Source organism: Drosophila tropicalis, unplaced genomic scaffold, assembly GCF_018151085.1.
Source record: "Drosophila tropicalis isolate 14030-0801.00 unplaced genomic scaffold, ASM1815108v1 contig_694, whole genome shotgun sequence".
NCBI lineage: Eukaryota > Metazoa > Arthropoda > Insecta > Diptera > Drosophilidae > Drosophila > Drosophila tropicalis.
In genome coordinates this window covers 6096018-6120535 of record NW_027173176.1, presented here as the reverse complement: position 1 = coordinate 6120535, position 24518 = coordinate 6096018, and the positions used below count along the sequence as shown (strand labels likewise).

Here is a 24518-nt window from a genome sequence, read left to right as displayed (position 1 = left end):
AAACTGCCAACTGTCAAACCCACATTGGACAGCAAACGGCGCCAGTTACTCTTCAGCCAAGTCGTCCCACTCTCAAGAGTCTAAAGTGAAACTTGTCTTGATATATATTTTTTTTTTCTTTCTGGCTGCTGCTGCTTGTGTTCGCCCGGCCTCCACATCAACACCGTCTGGGTGGAACCTCTGGTCCCCCACCACAACAAACTGTCCATCCCTCTGTCAGTATATATGTATTTGTTTCTCTCTGTTTTTGTAGTTTGCTCTCCTTTTTGGCTTCTTCTCCGCACTCTGAGTCATAGGTTTTTGTTTTTATATTTTGTGGGCACTCTCTGGGTTTTAGTCTTAGTCATTTAACAAAATGTTGCAACATAACCTTCTTCTTCTACGACTTCTTGGACTAGAAATAGACTATAATAATAAATGCGCGTTGCCTTCAATGATGTCAGCATTGTCTGGACTTTCCTTTCCTTGGCCACCCTTTACCCTGTCGACCACCCCAACAATACATAAATGTCATTGAGAATTTTCCAAAACAACAAAAAGTTTTGTTTTGGTTTTTCCTTTTTTTTTTTTTTTGTTTGGGTTTTTCACGCGGTCGTTTTCTCTACCCTCTCTTCCCTCTCTCTCTCTCTCTCTCTCTTCCTCTCTCTTCCTCACACTCTCTTGCCTTTTCTCTCGTATTATAAAGTTTCTTTGGTTTGTCGTTTTTGTTGTTTTTGCGTTTTTCCTGTGGCACTCTTAATGCATATAATTTACTGACTCCCCCTCAACACCCCCCAAAGGAAACTCTTGAAGCTTTTCATTTCCGTTGAACTATGCGACTGAGTTTTTGTTTTTCTTGTATTATTATTAGTATTGTTGTATTTTATTTATTTATATATTTTTGGTTTTTGTTTTTTTATTTTTGTGGGGGGTTTATGATGGCCACGCCCACTTTTATAGGCTGAATTCAGCTTTCATTCACCAGGAGAAGGTCTTTGAACTTATTATTTGTTGTTGGCGTTTTTGCGGCTCATAACATTTTATGTTCCTTTTTCGCTGTTTCTCTTATTGTTGTTGGTGTTGATTTTCTGTTCTTTATGGCCAGGCAGTTTGGCCTAAAATGAAACACATTCAGTGTGTGTATGTTGTGTGTATAACATGGCGTATGAGTGATTTTTATGCTCATATGTATATACGTATCTACATATTGCGTATACGCAAAGTGGGCAACTTTTATTTCTACTATATTCCGTGATTCCGAGTGGTGAAATTTGAAATCTAAAAATTTAAATTTCTTCCTGATGATTTATACAACATTTCCCCCTCCTTCTCCTTCTCCTCTTCTTTTTTCTTTTTCAAAATTTTGTTTTTCTTGCTGGTGCTGTTTGTTATTTATTTTTCTTTGGAATAGAATGACAAATGGAAATGTTGAGGTGCACTCCACATAACCATTCTGTTTCAAAAAAAGGGGCGTTGCCTGCCAACCAATTCTGTTAAGTAGAACAGCCACGCCCCATTTTGATAACTACTAATGCCGCCACCGCCCCCCTTAGAGACTAGTGTGTAGAGTCATCCATTACTATATGCAATTTGTTTTTTCCTATCGCATTATTGCCATATTTTAGATTGCATCGATCCATATTTTGTATATGTAATAAGAGTGCGCACACACGTAAAACCAATTGCAATATGATGAATTATTTTGCAAGTCTTATTGACGCGAGCAGCAACAGTGGGCAGAGGGACGGAATGCCAGAGAGGTGGTGGAGGCGACATGGTGGGGGTTGCAGCAGTGTATATTGGCTAATGAGAGTGTGAATAATTCAATAGAAAACAACGACCAAGCGAAGGGAGGGGGCTTTGGAGGTACAGCTAGTAGTTATAGATTGGAATACTTGTTGTTTCTAGGAGGAGTGACCCTATAATAAAAGTTCCTTATCACAAACGGGAAAATCATTGACAAGTCTCGATTCTTTTATAGAAATATAGAGATTATAGAGGCCTGGCTTATCAATAAAAGAAATATATATATTTAAATGCAGAAAAGGCCTCTAAAGGAGGGAATCATAGATTTCTACTCGAATACACCTTATTCACGTTTTTTTGTTTGTTTTTAGAGAGAATTCTATGTGAAAAATATATTTCGCTTATATGTATATATCTTATCTTTGGGTTCATCTTTCATTCTCGTATAGCTTAAGTGCCTTTAAAGTGTTTAAGCTGAAAATTGCAATTGTTTCTTATGCATTTTGAATATATTTATATGTATATATATATGTATATAACCACAAAAATGGCATCATCGTTGTTTTGCAGTGTGTGTGTGTGTGTGTGTGTGTATGTAGGAGGCAACAATATTGTCTAGCTTTTGTTGTTGTCGTTGCAAAGCACTTTGGACCGTCAGTGCACGGCACGACACAAATTTTTCGTTGTGACTATGAGTGGATGGATAGAGGTGAAAAAGGCGATGAGAAGCAAGACAGAAAGGCAGAGAGAAAGGGAGGGATTGAGGAGTGCATTTTTGGGGCGGTAGTGCATAAAGGAGAAGGTGGTGAAGTAGAAGGAGGAGAGTACTGGGTAATGTCGTTGCACTCGCACCACAACACGCTCGTCAACAATGACAAATCCAGCACAAACAAATATTGGACCACGAATTGTTGCTGTTTCTGTTGTTGCTGATGATGATGATGATGCATAGAGACGAATGAGGCACAGTGGTCTGTCAGTCAGTCAGGCAGTCAGTCCATGGCAGGTGGAAAACATCAAGCAATATGTGATTAAGAGCCTCAATAAGTAGAGAAATTTTGTTATTTTTAACTTACTAGAGCAGAGCCAATAAAAACACACACACACAGAAAAAAACACAGGCATTAACATTAAGAAAACTGTCTGTGAGTGTGTGTGTGTGTGTCATGGTTCTCCAACACACTTTGCACTCGTTTGTGTTGGTCAACAATATGACATAGAAAAAGCAGTAGAGTATTATATTTAAATAATTCGGAAGAGGTGATCCAGTTAAAGGTTAAAAACTTTTCTACTTTCGTTGGCTATCAAATTTGGATTTATCATGAAAATCATGAAAATATTTAAATATATATCCATCTGTAAAACCTACATCAAGCCCATGAAGCCTTTTGATCCAACCCCATCATCAGAGAGAGAGGGAACCTTTTTATGCTAGTTTAAAGTAAAGAGTTTCATTAAAATTCTATTAATGTTGGCTAAAATATTTCCGAAATCAAAAGTTTACCCACAAGAGAGAGAGAGAGGGAGCGATAGAGGGAAGCGAAGAGGTAGATAAGACGACCCGACGACCTCTTCAAAGGAAATCATTAAAATGGGTGAAAATCCAGTGGAAAATCCCAAACAAAATGTCAGTCATGTTTTTCAACGTAATTTAAATGCAAATAAAAGCGACTAAATCTAATGCTGCTGTCTCCCGGGGGCAAGCGACAAGGCATGGAACGAATGAAAAGCAGAAAAATTAAAAACAAAAAAAAAAATAACCCAACAAGGAGGAATGGGAAAGGAAAGGAAAGGAAATGAAACAAAGGGAAAGCGTGTCAATTTGATTGGCAAATTCACCACGTTGACTGTTGCAGCAGCACAACGAGTCTGCTGGAGGTGGTTGGAGGTCGGTTGGAGGAGGTAAAGTGGTAGAAGAGGGCAACGCGGAGCCATAAATGAAACGAAATCGCAAATTGCATTTCCAGAGCAAAAAAAAAAAAAAAAAAAAAAAAAAAAGTGCAAGCAATAAAACAAAACCAAAGCGAACAACGAATAAAAAATGAAATCACAAACTTTAAGATTATTGATTCGCGTTCGCATTCCATTGATTTGTTTTTACTTTTTGTGCTCTATGTTTATGAGTGTGTTTGTGTGTGTCTACACAGTTTAGACTGCAATTGGAATGTGCAACTAGAGAAACAACTGCAAAATAATATTCAAACCCAGAGACATATTCGACTTTGCACCCCAATCGCTTGCCTGTAAAAATGCAAAAAAATTGTTTTCTCTCTTATTATTTGATTAATTTTTTATCAAACTTTCAAAAATGCAGCCTCACTTGTTGCCAATTTAACTAATATATTGAAAGACTTGAACTAGAGCCATTGCAGAGAGTCTTTCTCTGACTTTGGTGATCATCGTGATTAGAATTTTGTTTAATTTTTATCAAAATATGCCGTCACACTAAATAAAAGTATATTCTCTTCGTACTTTTGTATGTGATTTAGCAGATGCAGTTTGTCCAGTGTTCGTTTCAAGTAGATTCTTTTTAGATTGCTGTTGATACTAACATATACCAAATGTCGTTGTTCCAGTTCTCCCAATGATGACTTGTTGGACTTGTCGCCTGTCTGACTGCTGCTTGGCCCGGCTGTCGATGCTGTTGTTGTTGTGGCCGTTGTTGCTGCTGTTATGCTTGTTGATGCTATTTATGTGGTTGTTATCATCTGGCATGGTGGACACTTGGTGAAGCGTTCTACAAGTTCCTTCCCTTTGTGTCACCGCTTGCCCCTCTTGCTTGACGCGCATTTTGACCTCAATTGAAGTTGACTGACTTTGCTTGGTTTGGTTTAACTTGTTTTCCTCTCCCGTTGAAAGAAGGAAAACGAGAGGGAGATACAGTGAGAGAGGTTGGAGGGACAAAGGTAACCAGCTAGCTAGGTAGAAGTAGTAGTAAACACCGCATAAGAGGTAGAGATGTCAGTTTGAACATTTTTTTTCGTAAAAATAACTCCATTTTTTTTTGTTCCACCTTTATTGTTAGTAGTAGAGGGCTTTTGTTCTATAAGTTTCAGCTTTTTTAAGCCACACCCCCTCACTCAGAGCTTGCCCACTTCCGTTTGGTTCTGCTCCATCTCCTTCTCCTCCTCCTCGTCGTCTCTCTTTGCCCCGACTCAGCTGTGTGTTCTAGCGTTTTGTTCGTTTGCATTGCATTGTGCAATACTCTTTTTTTATAGTTTTTTTTTTTTTTTTTTTTTTTTTTTTGCCTTCATCGTTTTGTTGTTTGCCTTCTCCATTGGGTTACTTTAGGTCATTCGTTGACGCTTCTAATGTTCGCTTGAAGGACGCCCGCCGTTAGCGTCGACGTCTGCTTTGTTGTTGTTGTTGTCTAAAGTGTCAGCAACGAGACGATAGAGCGGCATCGACAGCGCACCGGCAGCAGCGACGGCAGCGACAGCGGCAATTCTTCGTCTGCTCAAAGAGTTATGCATGTTGGTTGCATATATGTATACTATAAGTATAGTATGTGTGTTTGTGTATGTGTATGTTGTTGTTGTTTTGCTAGTTTTGCTTTTCTATGCGCTAGACTAAACCAAGCGACCTCTAAGCGGTCGTCAACATTAGTTTATCTTATTTATTTCCATATTAAGTTGTTTATTTGTTAGAACAGATATTCTTCTTTTTTGCTTACAATGAAGCATGTGAGAATCTTTGATATGAACCTACATACTTATGTATGTATGTATGTATATAAGAAGGGGTTTGAAACTTTATTGAATAGGTATAGACCTTCAAATACATATGTATGTAAATATGTATGATCGAGGGGCCTATTAAGAGTCTCTTTGGAGTTGGAGTTTGTTTTTCCTAATCACATATAATCTCACGAGACATGTAGGCGATGTAGGTTATAAAGGTCTTTGGAGTAAAGTTCTCTTTCAATGTGGTTTTTCCCCGCAGGTTGATGAATGCTAAAAGCTGATTTTCTAGTCTGAAAGTCTCTGCCTTGATAACTTGAATGAAAGAATTCCAGAATAATCTCTTTAGATTACAAATACAGAGATTGATTTCGTTTTGCCTACCATAATTCCATTTTTTCTTAAAATCAATACAAAAAGCTTTTAAAGTATATTCACTTATAGGTTTCATTCCAGTTCAAATCTTTAGAGTATTAAGATTGAATGCTTTCAATTGAAATCCAAATAATTGTTGAGTGATTTTGTTTAAATTTATTGCATTTTCTACTAGGTAAAAAGTTACATTTGTCTTTTCACATCTATTTTAACATATGTACATATGTATAATAGATATCCCCCCATTTGTTTGTTTTTATTTATTTTATTTTTTTCTGTTTTACCCATTCATCATTTCATTTTCATTGTACAATTTGCCTAATTTCATTTATTTTATTTTTAATCTCATTAAAATTGATCCACACACACACACACACAGAAACCATAAAACAATGTGAAGGAGAAGTAGAGAAAAAAAAACTTTCACCAAATGAAAAACTTTGTATAAATTTTCCCTTTAATTTTGTTTGGTACTTTTGTTTGTGTTTTGCAATGAATAACATTTAATTTATAATGATTTGGTTTTTTTGTTTTTGGGGGCACGTTGTCGTCTTGTCAACTGCATGCAACATTTAATCGAAAAGAGAAGAAATAAACCAAAAAACAAAAATCGAGATCAAAAATAAATGTTGAAAAAGATTTCACACACACTCACATATAATACCCTCCTCCACCCACACATGTTCCACACCTAATCTGTTTGTAGTTGTGTGTATGTGTGTGTGTGAGAGTATCTGTGTGAAAAGAGATGCATTTAAAAGATTGTATTTGGCTGACTGCTCATAAAAAGAAAAAAAAAACATACAAAACCAAAAGAAACAAAAAAGAGAAAAAAAACTCTCAAAAACCATGTTGGCGTAAATCCGCGCAATTTAAATTTAAATTGCATTTGTGTATCTTTTTTTACTTTGCTTTTTTGTTGTTTCTTTCAGTTTTTTTTTATTTAATGTTTTACGAGTATTTGGTGAAATTTGCTCTGTGCTTTTTGTAGTGTGCGCTGCCCCATTAATTGTTCAAAGGCATCTTTCGAATTTGTTTCAAAATTTTCCTCTTTTTTGTCTGTCTTTGTCGTTGTTGTTGTTCAATTTGTAATTGTAATTGATTTTTCTGTGTTTCATCTTGTTTTTCCATTGTTATTAACTTTTAATGCACATAATTGCCATTGCGACCAACAATATACCCATTAATAAGAGCACACAAAACATGAGTAGCTCTCTTTGGGTCATATAAACATTGATTCATATCAATTTTAAAAATTTACCCCAAAATGAACCGTGCAAATAATTATTGAACATTTTGAATTTTCCTACATTTCACTTACAGAGATAGAGAGAGATAGACAATTAGTTTGCAAAGTCAACTTACAGAATTACAAACATATCTAAAAATAGTTAATTCAATAGCTTCCCACATCCTTAAACTAAGCAATATTTAGTTAAATAAATTTTTGGCATTTTTGACCAACAAACTTTGTCGTATACCCGTTAAAGAATCGAGAGTGTATATAAAATCAACAACATCATCAGCTCATGTTATTTTCCTTTACAATTTTATGTATTTTTTTCCTTTTGTTTTTATTTTGCTTTCTGGTTGTTGTTGTTTTGCCAAAGAGCAAAAATATAAAAGGAGAGATCACGAGAGGGCGTTGCTGCAGCTGCTGCCGGCTGCAAGTTTATTGGCGTCATTGCAGTTGACGCTGACGTTGACGTTGGCGTCGTCGTTGTCGTTGTTGTTGTTGTTGTTCAAAATCTTCGTCTCCCCTTCTTCCCTTGAATGCAATCAAGTGTGCAATGCAATTACACAAATGAAAACAGCAGCAACAACAATAACAACAACAACAACAATACTGGATAAACAATTAAGGCAACAGCAACTTAACTTAACTACATACAACTAAATTGTATAAACATATATATTGTAAATATATATGCATATATATATCGTTCAACATAGCCAAGTGCCACAAGCAACAAACTATAAACTTTGTTGCCAACTCTAAAAAGCAGTTGTTGTTGCTGCTGACTGTGGCATTTGATTTATTTCATTTTCCATTTGACCAAGCGTGCAAAATGTGAAAATCCCAACTTCCGATACATTTTACATAAAACGAATTTCAAAACAATCGACCTAGAGATACCCTTTACTAAATATAGAGGTGCCCTATTCCAGGACACCTGCTTTTAAGACACACACACAGAGAGAGGGTATCTCTAATGTTTATTTAAATTGTAAGCAACATGTTGCTAAGCCGGAAACGTGTTTAGACACATTTATTCGTGATCAATGTTAGATATAATGTAAGAGAGATAGATGAATATTCAATAGTTATTTATACCAAGTTAGATTTGGGAGCTGCTGAAAGCTGTTCATGAGTTTTCAACTTGGCCATAAATATCAACTAGATGATTTAAGCAATTATTAATTATTTATTTATAAAACACGATTTTCCATTGGAAACTTGTCCATTATTTGAATGAATTCATTACTATATCTTGTCAGTGGCTCAGTTTATCTACTTTCCACATCGAACTAGTTTATTTCCCTCCTGCAAAGCACTGCTGAAAGGTAGTTAAAGAAGACCGATTAATGAAGTATCGTAGTAACTATGTTAGTCCATCTAACCAATGTCGAAGCTTGGCTTACTGGACCTGACTCTATCTCTCCAGTCGCGTGGCGGGAGGCTTTGTGATACGTTATGATGTTAATATCATATGTCTTTTGTTTATCAATGTTTATGTATTTATATTAATATCGACTATCTGTAAGTATCTTTTCTCGCACATTCGTTGTGCGAATGTCTCCTTCTATCGAGGCGCGTGTATCAGTACAATAAGTTGTTTTTATGCTGTTTTTTTTGCGGTTGCTTGTCATATAATCGCTTCTTTTCATATATTTCCCCTCCACCTCCCCTCACAAGTCTGAGCTGGTTTTTGTATATATTTCGGTTTTTTTTATCAACTTTGTTGTGAAAGTACATAAAAGGCATTTCATGTTGGCTGTTGCTTTTGTAGCTGCTTCTTTTTCTTTTTCCTTCGTTGGTTGGTTGTTTTTTTCTTTTAGAAAGGCAAATGGCGACAGATTTGGTTTCTTTATTTCGTTAACGTTTTTTCTTGTTTTTTTTTTTTTTTTTTTGGGCTGCTGCAACAATTTGTTATGGTTTTAAATTATGTTCTTCTTTTGCCCACTGCAGGCAAGTGCAAATGCAAATGAGTGGAAGCTGAGATCTTGTGTTAAATATTCAAAACAACAGCAGCAACAACAACAACGACGACAAAATTTTATATGAAATATGCAAAAGGCAACAGAAAAATAATGACGAGAACAGAGAGAGAGATAGAGAGAGAGTGAGAGAGAGCTGCTTTCTGATGATGATTATGATGGTTACCACTCTTGGTGGGATGGTAGCTGGTGGCATTGCCTGCTGCTTCTGGTAATTGCTTTTCATCTTGACTTTTTCCAACTTTCTCCCTTGTTCTTGCACGTTCTGTGTGTGCCTCTGCCTCTGCTCCCATTTCTCAGATACACAGATAGAGAGAAAGAGAGAGAGAATGACAGAGAAAAATCAAGAATAAGAGAGAGGGGTGGGGGAAAGTGTTGTTGGCAACATAAGCGTACAATGGCAACTTTGTTGCTGAAAACTTGTTTCTGTTTTTGCCTCTGCATGTTTTTTTTCTTCTTCTTTTTCGAGTGCATTTGTGCAGTGCATTGCAGTGCCGTGTCGTGACGTTCCGTGTGTCGTTGTCGTCAGGTGCGTCGACAAGTGGAAATGCTTGCCCGTGCATTGCTCTCAATTGTGGCGACAAATATTTACACAGCTCCGCCCCACAAAACCAAACCAACCACCCACCACAACCCCCGTACCACCATCTCCTTGCTCTTGCCTCCATAATGACTACCACCTTCTTCTTGTTCTCCTTAGCCGACAACATTCCTTGTGTCTTGCCCCCGTTTTGGCTTCCCATTGTGGCTTCTGTCTCTGTTTCTGTCCGCTGTCCCTTGTTTATTGTTTGCGCCTATTAATCAGCGCATTAATTAAATATGCGCCGCACTGCAGCAAACAGGCAACAACCAACTGAACGCCAAGCACATAGGCGAAGTTGGTAAAGTGTTGTTAGCCAATCTAACCTGTTGCTGTGTGCTGCTGCTTCTTTCCGCTTCCGTTTTTACAAAATATCTTTTACAAATATTTCATGGCTTTTGTTGTTCAACTTCCGACTGAAACAAAAAATTAACAACATGCAATTCGACAAAAAAAAAACAACAAAGAAGACAGAGAGAAAAAAAGGTTTAAACTTTGCATATAAATTTCTGTGCTGATAAATTTTCGAGACCAAAATATGGTAACCAAGTATTGTTAACGGCTTACACATTTGGGAAAATTCATTAATAAGCTTTATAATTCTCAAACTTTCGCCAAATGAAAGTTTTTCCTGCCCTCGAATAATTTTCTTTTCAGATCAAAATAAAGTTTACATTTGGATCGTTCAAAGAGTTAAAGATCTTGGGAACCTTTTCCGCCAGGACTAATCTCCCTCTCTCTCGGTCTGTGTCCTCGTTTCCTTTCCAGCTGTTGTTGTGTTATTGTAATAAAAATTTTATAATGACAACATGTGCGGCATCTCTCACAGTATGTCCCTTTCATGACTTGCTGTTGTTGTTATTGTTTTTGTTTTGTTCGAAAAAGGGGTGAGAATCAAAACGAATTTTAATTGCCTCGGATTAGTAGCATTTATGCAGCTGTTCTCGGTCTCGGCTTGTGTTATACAATAATATTAGTGCCATAATTATAGTATAAATATAGTAATAAAACAAAGCAAAGCGAAAAAGGGCAGAAAAAACCCCAAAACCCAACCCCATTAATCAGTTCGGCGTAGAAGCCACAAAAAGCTTTATTATTTGTTTGCCTTTTTCCTTTCTTGATTAAATTAACCGATAAATAAAAAGGGAATTTCGATACAATGATAACGTTTAAATGTTTTATTTTAATATTTTGTTGTTGTTTTTTTTTCCATAATTTATAAAGCTGATAATGTCTGATAATATGATGGGGCCTTAAGGAATTGAAATTGCTATTTTGGGGACTCTTTCCATACGTAGAAATTGTGTAAGTGAAATGGAAAGTTTCATTTAAATGAATTATGGCATTATATTTAGCTTCATAGCTTTTGATTATATTTCTATAATTTAGAGAAGCTTTTTCATTTTAAAATGGATCCGAAAATTATGAATTAAATTAAAAAGTCAGGAAGGAGATAGGAAAAAGGTTTTCCAACCTGGGGGGGGGAGCAACTGCTGCAGCTTTTTGTTTTCGTATTCCTGTTGGGTCATTCAAATGCTGATTGGCCTGGCCGCCCCCGCGCCGTCTACATTATAGGTTTTGCATTTCCCCTAGTTTTTTTGTTTTACAGTTGGTTGGTTGCCTTCTTTATGCAACACACAAAAACCACACACACACACAGCTCAGCTTAGCAATATAGCAACAGCTACACACAGCTTCGTTTTGTTTGCTGAAACTGCGTCACGTTGCAACGTCAAAGCTGCGCCTCTGCTGCTGTTGGTTGCTGTTGCTGCTGGTGGCTGCTGCTGTGGCTGAGATTTGCGTAAACGAAATCGTTTGGTTTTTCTTTTTGTTATTTTTATTTTATGTGTTGTGCAATGGAAAAATATGGGAAATGATGTCAAACCATTTGCCAACTTTTTGTTTGAGGGAGAAGAGAAAATGACGCCGATGAAGGGAAAGAAGGAGGTGGTGGGGGTGGGGGTGTGGGTTATGCTGGTGGTAATAGTGATGTTAGGGGCGGTAGGGTAAGTAATGTCATACAATACACAATATGTTCATATAACTTGTTGCTGCTGCTGTTGATTGGTTGTCAAGGAAGAAGCACCAGCAAGGCAATGCCACGTGACAATGTCCTTGTCGATTTGCCTTGGCAAACGATTTGCATTCATTCTTCCTTTGTTTTGCACTCTCTCAGTTAACAGGTCTGGTTACGACGTTTTTGGTTACGTAGGCTGTGCTTGGCTAAGCAAAATTTTGTGTCCGTCGTATGACCTTTGCGCGGTGACTTTGCCTTCTAAATTGACCTCCCAAATACACACACATACCCACACACAAACAGAGAGAGAGACACACAAAGCACTCCACATCCCAAGTAGCATTTGCTATTGACAATTTGCCTTTCGTTTTCAATTTTCATTTCATTTTCGATTTCGACTTTGTGACCAGCAAGGTTTTTTGCATAATTTATTGCATTTAGTTTTCATTTCTATATCGGTAAGTGTGTGTGTGTTTTTCTGTGCCATAAATGTTCAAGTCGAAACTAAAACTAAAAACGGTCGACCACCTTTCACACGCTCTTACCTACCATCGCGTGTGTCCTTAATTCTAATTTTGATTACGTTGCCCACCCACCGGCGCCACTAGCTAGCACCACATCACATGGTATTGGGTGACCAGCTCTTCACATGCAACCGAACTCAATTTCCACCTAAAGCACATAACGCCCACGTGACTTGTAAGCCTTCCATTTCTTCCTACCCTTTGCTATCTATCTCTAACCAACACATCAGATATCCTCAACCAGTTCCATACCGTCACCGTTACCAACACCTCCACCACTATCTTTTCCTTCACTTGCACTCCTTTTCCCATTCCCAGTCCTTTCTTTCGGTTTCTTTCAATTCCGTTGCCATATAATTTTACTGGACTACTCTGCGTGGGTTGGCAGTTTCTGTTTCTGTTTTTCTTCCTTTCATTTTCTTGTGTGTATGTGTGTGTGTGTGTGTGTGTGTGTGTGTGTGTATGTATGTGTGAGAGAGAGAGCTATTTTAATGCCTTTCGCATTTATATATCAAATGTCCTTTGACGTAAATTAATTAGATTATACAATGGTTGGCGGGTCAAATGGGCTAACACGTCGAGAGCATATACTTAACCAGTTCTAAATTTAGATGTTATGCCGAAATGGTTTCTGCTCATTGCCAATGGGTTAATCAAGTTTTATTAAATGAACCCACAAACATAAAGGGAAAAGAAATGACGAAAATGCCTCGAATAACCACATTATATTGAAATTAGATATTTATATTTATGATTCCAACCTAATACAATTGGTGAAATTTACCCTTATATAGGTAAACAACCTTTCTGAGGGGGTTTATCTGAACTTTAGTCTAATCAGTTGAATCATTTGATTGATTAAGCCATTCAATTATAACCAAAAGTGGGGAAAGTTTCGCTTACTTGGCAGAAATAACGACTTGGACCCTCTGAATGAAGAGATTGTTGCCAAATTTTCGATTGAGAATACGTTTTTTAAACCTTACCATAAAAGGCAAGTTGAGTCCACACGAATCCAATAAATATGTACATATGTATGTGTGTACATGCATGTATGAGAATATATTTATGCGATTCAAACAATTTGAATTGTTTCCTCAACTGTTTTGGTCCTTACACCGGCTAATATATACGAAATATTAACAATTAGTCGTCACACCTTTTTTTTGTGTGTGGTTGTCTTCCTCATTGGAATTGCGTTGCATTCGTTGTCTGTCTTCCGTTGTTTCAGTATTGGTCAAATGCATTTTTCTTTCTTTGTCAGCGAGACTGTGTTGACAAGGCACAGTACCACACTGATGACTAGCTTTATGTAAAAATATATATTGTAAAATATATATCTCCTCTCTATATATATATATATATATATCTATATCTGGTAGAATGAGACATAAGCTCGAGAGCACCGAGGTGTATTCTGTGCGTTCAGTTGCCTTACAGCGACAATATTGTGAGGTAGTGAAATTGCCCAAGAAGCTGCCCCTCCCTCCAAAGAGGTAGCAAACAGGAGATTTTTTCTTTCAATAATTAAGGAAAATTGAAGTAGATTTAAGGAAAATGATATCGCTAGTGATCAGAAGACTTTTGAAAAGAGGTATAAAGGAAGAATGAATGAATGGAAATGTGCGGGTTAATGAAATTTATCAATAATTTGTTATCTTTTATCTTTTCTTCCTAGATTGTGATTGCGGCTGTGTGGACTCGTATAAAAACGGCAACGGTGACCAGCTAATTAGCCACGGCAACGAGCAGGCGCAGCAGGACGCAGCAGCTAACCATCAACTGGCTAGCAGCAGCCTCAAGACGGCTCACACAAAGGTTGCCACATCAGGGGGGCATGCCAATACGCAGCCCCCCCAGCAAGCGTTCGAGCAGCGGTGCTGATGGTGACTATCAGTTGGTACAACATGAGGTGCTCTATTCCCTATCTGCAGAGTATGAGGTAAGTTGGATCAAAGAGAGGAGGATTCCCGTATGCACTGTCATTCATTCATAAACATTTTGTTTGCAGGTTCTGGAATTCTTGGGACGCGGCACATTTGGTCAGGTGGTCAAATGTTGGAAGCGTGGCACTTCCGAAATTGTTGCCATCAAAATTCTAAAGAATCATCCTTCATATGCACGCCAGGGACAAATCGAAGTCTCAATTCTGTCACGTCTCAGTCAAGAGAATGCCGATGAATTTAATTTTGTGCGAGCATTTGAATGCTTTCAGCATAAGAATCATACCTGCCTGGTCTTTGAAATGCTTGAACAGAATCTCTACGATTTCCTCAAGCAAAATAAGTTCTCACCATTACCCCTAAAGTATATTCGTCCCATTCTAGAGCAGGTGAGTGCCAGTCAGAAGTTTGCTGTATACATAATTGATATGGATTAATTTTGGTAACACTTTTTTCTCCCTCCAGGTATTGACAGCCCTGTTGAAATTGAAACAATTGGGTCTGATCCATGCCGATCTGAAACCGGAGAACATTATGCTGGTCGATCCAGTGCGTCAACCTTATCGCGTCAAAGTCATTGACTTTGGCAGTGCTTCGCATGTGAGCAAAACTGTGTGCAATACGTATCTACAATCGCGTTATTATCGTGCTCCCGAAATAATATTGGGTTTACCATTTTGTGAGGCTATAGATATGTGGTCATTGGGTTGTGTTGTCGCTGAACTATTTCTCGGCTGGCCCCTCTATCCAGGCAGTTCAGAATTCGATCAGATACGTTATATATCACAAACACAGGGTCTGCCCACCGAACATATGCTGAACAGTGCATCAAAAACTTCGAAATTTTTCTATCGTGATGTTGACTCAACCTATCCATTTTGGCGTCTAAAGACCACCGAAGAGCATGAGGCCGAAACGAATACAAAAAGCAAAGAGGCACGCAAATATATATTCAATTGTCTAGATGACATTGGTCAGGTGAATGTACCCACAGATCTAGAGGGCGGTCAATTGTTGGCCGAGAAGACAGATCGTCGTGAGTTCATCGATCTTTTAAAGCGTATGTTGACCATAGATCAAGAGCGACGTCTTACCCCAGCCGAGGCATTAAATCATTCATTCACACGTCTAACACACTTGGTGGATTACGTATATTGTAATAATGTCAAGGCGTCCGTACAGATGATGGAAGTCTGTCGTCGCGGTGACTTCCATACGTGAGTATTATCAATCCCCCCCCCAACCCTTCATTGTGACTCATTTCGTTATTGGTTCTTTTTTTCAGAGTTCAACCCGCTTCTACTTTGGTGACCAACTTTGTGCCCAGCAGCACCGAGAACATGACTTTCACCATTAACAATCAGTTAACCAGTCAGGTGCAACGTCTCGTCCGTGATGGTCGTCCACTGGCCTACGAGGGTCTCTATCAAATCTACAATGGACGCAGTGTGGCCCGTCAATATCCTCAAGCCCGCACCGATAGTTTCCAGCATCAGCTGGTTTCAAATATTTTATGTCCGCCCTCGTATCAGGCTATGCCTAGTCCTACCAAGCATGTGGTTGTGGGTAGTGCCACCATGCAGCCCCCATTGCAAGTGCCACCGCAGCAGTATGTAAATGTTCCGGTGCCAGTTTCCATGGTGGAGCCCTCATCTGGTCAAAGAATGCTCCTAACGAATCGTGTGCAGGCCAGCGGAGTGGCCTGGCCACAGACTGGACGTCAAATGGCTTTGGTTCCATCATGGCCGCAACAGGCGCCAGCTCATTCCTTGATTGTGGACTCAACGCCGCTGTTCAATGTGGAGGAGATCTATCCCAAGCATCATCTCAATTTGCCACGCAATGATCTCAAAAAGGAGTCGCCGGCTCATCATTTAGCGTGAGTATTTTAAATCAATCGAAGTTCGACTAACTCAACTGATCACTTTTCATCTCCAGCAAGGGCAACTCTTATCGCGTGCCTCGTCATGAGAAGAAGGAACACCAGCAATTGTCACCGGTAAAGAAACGCGTCAAGGAGAGCTCACCACCGCATCAGCAGCGTTATCAAAGGGCAACGCATGTCTCGCCGCAGTACCATAATCATCATAATTGCAATTATGGTGGAGGTGGTTATAGTGCCAGCTCTGGAGGTGCAGTGGTTGCATCGTCGGCCTCATCGGCCAGCAGTAAGAGTCAGAGTGTGTGTGTGTGTGATCCAACATTGTTTGTAACTTTGATTATTTTTTATTGCAGATATTGTCAATGCCAGTGGTGGTGGTGGTGGTGGTGGCAGCTCATCGAGCTCTCATCATCATCATGTGTCAGTGGCTCATGCACCGCATGGTAGTAGCAGTGCCTATCAACCCTCTGGGCATCATATTGTACAAAATTGTAATGGCAATGGTGGATCTGGTTCAGGAGCATACCACTCATCCCAGCCGCCAGTTCATGCCCACCAGCAACAGCAGCAGCAGCAACAACATCAGCAACAGCAACAACAGCAACAACAGCAGCAACAGCATGTGAAGCAGCCAACGATCACCATACACGACACACCATCACCGACGGCTGTCATAACGATATCAGATAGCGAGGATGAGGGTGCTGATGGTGGTGCTGGACCAACTTCGTCGGGGCCGATTAAGCAGCGGGCACATGCCCAATCGCAGACGACTGGAAGTATGCTTCATCACTCCAATTCATCGTCTAATGCATCGTTGCATTGTCGCAGCAGTGTGCAACCCATTCAGCAGCAGTCCCAGCCTCAGCAACAGCCGCAGCAGCCGCCGCCGCTACAACATCAGCATCAGCAACAGCAGCAACAAACAATTAATTATGGTAATGCCCACAACAACAACAACAACATGTCCTCCACTACTACTACTACTTCAGCAAGCTCTGCCGGCTGCCAACGCCAAATGGTCAGCAAGGGGAGCGGAAATGGTAGCCATCATAGCCAGACCCATCATCATCATCATTCAAATGGAAGTGGAAATGGATTTGGTGCTGCTGCTGCTTCACTAGACTCCTCTTCCTCCTGCTCTCAACAGCAACTACTGACTCAGCCTCAGCCTCCGCTTCAACAGCAACAACAGCCACAACCACAATTACAACCACAACAGCAGCAACCACAATATCAGTCCACATCCACCACATCCAATTCCAATTCTATTTCCACTTCCAATTCACATCATCATCACCATCATCATAGTCAGATACCAGCCCCAGCTCCACCACCACCCACTACCCATAGTCATACCACCAACTCTTCATCCTCCATATCCATAAGCTGCCCATCCTCCCAGCATATTGTCCAAGTCCATGCCCAAGGTCAAGCCCAAGCTCAAGCCCAAGCTCCCAACCCCGGCCCCGGCCCCATTCATGCCCCTGCCCTTGCCCCACCTCCTCCCACTCAATTGCATCTCAGTCGCCATAAATCATCGCACGTCCAGCTAGTAATTCCATGCGTAACCGTAGGTGACCACGATCCAGAGGACGCACGTCGACGCCATCATGCATCAGCCGCTGCCGGTAGCCCCAAGCATCACCATCATCAGCAGCAGCAGCAGCAGCAACAACAACATCAGCTACAGCAACAACAGGTGCAGCCCGCCCAGCAGACGCCGCACTATCAGACGCCTCAACCGCCGCCGCAACAGCCCAACATCAAATACGAGCCAGGACAATCGCAAAAGAAACGCATTTTGGCCATGGCCCAGAGCGAATGCAGCTATCAGCCCCAAGTGCAACAGGTGCCAACTCAAACTTCTGCCAGCTTGCCCCACATTCCGACCAAACAAGAGCCAGCTGAATTCTACCCGGAATATGCCACACAACAGCCACCACAGCCGCAGCAGCAGCAACTGGATACTAAGCGCTCTTCTTGGGCGCCAACATCCAGCACCGCTGCTCCTCCGCCACTGGCCCATCCCAAGCGTGAGGCACCATCCGCTGCTCCAGTTAGCTATGTGGCCCCTGTGGTGGCTCCACCATTGGCCCACTCCAAGAGCAGTTCAAGCTCCTCATCGTCATCAATTAATGCGGCAGCAGCGGCCGCAGCTGCAGCAGCTGCCGCGGCGGCGGCAAGCGTTGGTCCGCCATCGTGGGGTCCGCCACAGGTGTATCGCCAGCCGTCACAACCGCCGCCGGCGAATGTGCCGGGTGGCACAGTGCAGGCCGCGCCGCCAGTGCCGCATCATCATCACAGTAGCCATAGTCATCATCATCATCAGGCCGGAACACCGCTGGGTGGCTCACCATCATCAACAGCAGCGGCCGCAATGCTTCAGCCGGATATCTATGCCCAGGGCGATATGTATAGGCGACCAACTGTATTTGTATCGCAGGCGGCACCCACTTATGCCTATGCGAATCGGGCATTGCAACAAGCGCCGCCGCCAGCCCATAATAGCTCCAGTCGACAGGTAATTGTAAACTCGAATATTTTTGTTGAATTTACTAATTGATTTATTATTAATGTGATATTGTAGGTTATACCATCGCATCCGTTGCCGGCTCATATCCAAATCCCAACGCAGTATAGTCAGTTTGGACCATTGAGTCCTGCACAGGTAGCTGCCAGCAAACATGCAGCGCATTTTGCGCCCACCAATATATGGTATGGTGCTGAGTAGCTTGCAGGGTGAACAACAACAACAACAAGAACCAACCAACCAACCACAACAACAACAACAACTAGAATAACAACACGAGGACAACGCGGAAACGAGATCACAATAAAAGCCACACAACCAACCAACCAACTACAACTACCACACCTCCTATCACAATGATCTTAAGCTAGAGCTTGATTGAATTGATTGATTGATGCTCGAGTGAGTCCGCAAAAGCCAAAATCAAATGACAGTTAAAAAAAATGACAATTTTGAGAGGCTTTTAATTGAATTGAATTCCATTTATTGTTCACGTTAACAAATGTTACTAATGCCCATCTTTTCTCTCTGTGTCTCTCTCTCGCCCGTTTTCTTTGTGTTCCTTTTCTCTCTCTATAGATCTTTTATGGCCTCGGCTGAAAACCAAAATCTAGACAATAGTCAGGAGCTGCAACAACAGCAACAATTGCAGTTAACTCAATGTTGGTGGTTTATGTTGCTAATGCAACAAACAATTATACAGAACAACAGCATGTTGCAACAGTCATCATCATCATCATCATCATCATCATCGTCATTGTCGTCATCAGCATCGTCATTAGCAGCAGCAACCAGTGAGATTGCAACTACAAACTCCAATAACAGCAGCATTTGCACCACCGCCGTCAGCACCACTAGAAAAACTAGCCGCAAACGTTGATGAGATCGAGAAAACTTTGGCGTTGCCTCTGAATTGTGTTTCTAAACTTATTTTTTTGAAACAAATTATCAATAGTTATTTTTTTTTTTTCGTTGAATCGTTTCAGCAAAGTTAAAGCAACTAATTGAGCTATTTAGAGCATTCTATTAATATTATTATTATTATTATGTAATTATGATTAATCAACTATTCTTATATTTATTATATATAGTTTGTTTTAATACATGTTAAGGCATTTCTACACTAAGCTACAGTGTAAAGTGCTTCGAAAGTTACGCAAAAATTACTTCTTCGTATTCACACCTACAAACAAACAAGCATATATGCATACAGCATACAATACACAATATATATACATACGTATAAGGTCTAAGTCTACACATTTTTTCCTAAATATTTGAAATCGATAGAAAGTTAAAAGAAAACAACAAAAACTCTTAACAAGAAACCAAAACAAAAGCTAAAACAAAAAGAAAAGAAAAAAACTAAAGCGTTTCATTATGTGTGTTGTATATTTTTATTATAAACTTCTATAAGTACAGGAATATATATATATATGTACTTATATATATATATTCAAGATTGTATACCTACATGTAATACTATATGATAATATCACAACCCAACATGAGAACTAGAAGCAAATTATTATACACACGAAACACAAACAAATAGTTAAACAAGAAAAAACAAAAAAAAAAAAAAAAAACTAACAAAACAACAAATACAATGATTAATAAATAGAATTCGTAGACTTTTAGAAAGTACCTCAGAAAACGAAGAAGCAAGCTAGCCACTAATAACAACAACCAACAACAACAACAACACCACAGCAAATGGGAAATGTAATGCAAATTGCCTTTTACACAACAAGCAACAAGAAAACAAAAAAGAAACATTATTATAGCATAACAATAACAATATATATACTTACACACCTATTTATACATATATGTATATATATATATATATAGTATGAATGTATATATGTGTATAAAACTACATATATGGTAAATTTATAACAAAAGAAAAAAACAAACATACCGCAAAAACCTTACTAGCAAACAAAGCATACATATATATATACTATATATATATGAACTTAGATATATCTTAACACAAAAAACTAAGCATACGATATATACCAATTATGGAATAGCTGATTGAACATAGAATGAGAAACAGAATGAATTGTTTATATAACAATGATAACAATTTTTTGTACAACCCACACACTAATACACTAACTCCACTCACTAACTCACTCACTCTCACTTACTCACACACACAAACAGACTCATAGAAATTACCACAAATACCAATTACAATTCTAAATACTAAACTATATATATATTAAGTTTAAGCCTATGATATGTAAATAGACATTGATGTGCAGATGAAGCGAATGATTTATACATATATGTAAAACGAGTTGTCAAAGTGTGAAAGGAGGAAGAGACGTAGTAGAGTAGTCAGGCAAAACCGAGAATATCGGAAGCATTAAGCATTAGAAACCATTTTCAACTTTTTAAGCTAACCAAATAGTCGTCGTCGTCGATAATATTTGATTAAATAATTTACTAAAATGGCTGAATTTTGAAGTCTTTGACATTTGGCAACCTCGACAGGACCTGAATATATAGGGAAATAGAATACTGTCCAGGAACGATTTGGGTTTTTCAATATCACTTCCTGCCCCACCCGATTTCTATAATTTTTAAAACTATTTTTTAATTACACTCTGCGTTTGAGTTTCACCTTAATGAAGTTTTTTGTTTTCATTACGAAAGTGAAATTATCTTTTTGATGTTTTCCCTTTATTAGTTTTCAAGTTCATTCACATAAAGTACAAAATATATAAAGCAATCTAGCAATAATTGAAGAGTTTTTTAGTTTCTCTTTTTGTATTTTAAAATGTTTTCAATTCAATGACTAACAATACAAGAACATTTAAGTTTAATTTTTGTATATTATTATTTTTTTCTTTGTATTACCTGTAAAACGCAGAGATTTTTCATTCTTTCTTTATGAACTGTGTATATAAAACGCAAGGCAAAGCAAAGCAAAGCAAATTAAACACTATTCTAAACCTAAATTTCTACACGTACAAACCTTATGCTTACCACAAATATGATATGGGTATGATATATACATATATATACATACATACATATGCATTATGCTACCTAACCTCCTAAATACATCATATACATATATCTTGTTAATTAGGTTTCTCGACAAAAAAAGGATAGTATTTTGTAGTTAGTCTTAAAACTTGTCTATGTGGTTAGTTGTGTTTTTTTTTATACTATATATATATATATATATATAAATTAAACAAAATCAAACCGTAAAACTTCCTATTATGATAAAAACAAAACATTTCATTGCAAAAACACGAAAGGTGCCCGCTGGATGCCCTTTCTTAACACATAAATACCTATATATATAAATTTACCATATACATATATATATATAAATCTTGCAAAAAACGGCAGAAAGTAAACGAAGCGTAACAAAGTAAAGCGAGAAAGAGAAGGAAAATACATCTATTTCAAAAGTCTAGCATATAATTATTGTGATGTAGTTTTAAAAAGAATTAACAAAACAAAACAAAAAACAACCAAACAACAAAACATAAAAAGAGAGTGCAGAGAATTTTTCTTTTCGTCATCATCGTCAAGTTTAGAGTGTAACAAATTAACTACAAATGAATTATATATATATATACACATACTATTAATCCACAATACAAAACAAAAGCAAATTGAATATGCATAATTATGAATATAAATGTTAACTATTTAGTACGCAAAAACAAAACGAAACGACGGCAGATAATGAAGAAGCAAACAATTTTTTTTTTAACAAGACCATTTTTCGTAGGGTTGTAGGATAAGTTAAAAACAACCAATCCACATTAATTTTTTTACTTTTTTTTTTTTGTCCTAGCGACAAAGAGCTAAATTTGGCTAGCTATAGATACATATATCTATCTATATTATATAGTAGGGCAGTAGATACTAAGATGACGTTAGTGTTGTGAATATACGAGAGCATACACACACACGCCACACACACACACACACACAAACACACACATCCTAACTCGTCTCCGTATTGTCATTTGGATAGATCAACAAACAAATTACTTACTTACATGTTGTGTGTGTGTGTGTGAGCGATGTGTGAGTGTGTGTGTGTACGTACATACATTTGTAAAAGTTTGATGAAAAGTTATCTATATTTGTTTTTTTACACACACACAAAAATTATGTATGTATGTATATATTTATATATAGAAATTTTATGGACCATTTAACTAAACAAACAAAGAAACAAAAATTTAATGGATAAACAATAATAATGAGAAAGATAACTTTTGTGTTTTACTTTTCATATTTTGTTTGTCTTTATGCATTCATTCTATATATATATATATATATATATATATATAATACAACTGTAAGAAATAACAACCATGCACTAAACAACAACAACAACAACAAACAAAAACATATTGTATTTATACAAAAATCCAAAACAAAACGAAATTAAATTAAAAAAAAAACAAAACATTTTCACTTTCTACTCAATGTGTTTAGAGAAGCAAAACAAAAAGAAAAAAAAGAAAAAAAAAAAATGGAAAAACAAAAACAAATTTTTAAAAAATCAAGAACGCTTTAAATGTAACAAAAACGAAACGTTAATAGACTTACAGTAACAACAAGAATATATTAAATAATACACACACACACACACACTTACACAGATATATACATATATCTTGATCGATCATATACTAAGACATAATGTTTTAACGGTGTAGCCTTAATTGATAAAACGAAACAAAACGAAACGAAACGGAATGATGTTTGTATTCGTCGCTTTGATTTCCAAATAGTTCTTATTATATCTCTTTGATTGATTTGATCCACTCAATGGTCTATCTATCTATATGCATATGAATACGATTGATTGGTGTTCACTATAAAATATTCTATATATATATATATATATATTTCTCTTTGTACTTGTATATTATAAAAACCTAAATGACTTTACTTATAATTTGTGCGTTTTTTTTTTGAGTTTGTGAAACATTTTTTTTTATTTGTATTCACTTGAAATGTTTTCAACAATTGTTTCATACTTCCTTTTTTTTTGTATATCTAATTCATGACTACAACAAGAAGAACATACCCAAACATTATAAAATATATAAATTACTTACTATTATCACTATATTACTATATATATAAATCAATCATATAAAAAATATATAAACCAGATATATGAATAACAACAGCAGCATAATTTCATATTGTTTTATTTTTTTCGATTTCGTTTGTTTTTTATTTCTGTGGGTTTTATTTATTTCTTTTAATTAATGTTTTGTAGTCTGTAGAAAACAAAGCCAAAGTCAAGCTAATCAAAATGTTTAAACGAAATCAACAAGAACGACAACAACAACAAAACAAACAAAATACAACATATATCCCACCAAAAAAAAAAAACAAAAAACAATTTTAATAAACAAAAAGATAAAAATGAGCAAAAAGAAACAAAAACGTGAAAAAAATAAAAAGATAAATTACAAAATATTTAAACTTAATTGTGCAATTTACACATACATACATACATATTATTATTGATTATGTGAGCAGTTTGCAATTGATTAGATTAATGTCCTTTTTCGCATAGTCCTTTCTGCCCTCGTATATGTATATCTACATACATCGACATATGCCAATCTGTCTATCGATGTATAAATAATATGAATTTGTAGTTTTAGTTTAATGACCAACACAGGTTTCTGAAGTTGTCAATGGATTATTGATTATACTTAGGATTGATTTATGCAACACACACACACACACACCCCTCCAATGCATTCATTCGAAAACAACAACAAAAACAAAACAAATGAAATGAAAATAAAACGAAAACCAGAGGACCAGAGCAGATAAAACTTTGGCCATGCCAAGGATTCTATACCCTTGCGAACTGAACAATGCCCAAGCTAAGAAAGACATCATTCCAGTATAGAGAATGACATAATCCTACCAAGGATCTAAACTAGTTATATGCTATAGCAAATAGTGATGCCAGCCGAATGATCTGGTTGTGCATAATTTTAGTGGATTCTAAGTGGCAAGA

At 37.6% G+C, this 24518-nt stretch overlaps 1 protein-coding gene across 1 annotated transcript in view; it reads left to right on the top strand.

The window, feature by feature from the left end:
• Positions 1-18874, top strand: part of Hipk (Homeodomain interacting protein kinase) — a 35943-nt gene extending 17069 nt beyond the window's left edge. Inside the window, 9 exon segments of the mRNA XM_068292651.1 lie at positions 13799-13971; positions 13973-14062; positions 14132-14452; positions 14529-15280; positions 15349-15942; positions 16002-16231; positions 16299-16883; positions 17523-18469; positions 18536-18874. Coding sequence (XP_068148752.1) covers positions 13799-13971; positions 13973-14062; positions 14132-14452; positions 14529-15280; positions 15349-15942; positions 16002-16231; positions 16299-16883; positions 17523-18469; positions 18536-18679 — 3836 coding nt within the window. The 3' untranslated portion in view covers positions 18680-18874.
• The last annotated feature ends 5644 nt before the right edge of the window (positions 18875-24518 follow it).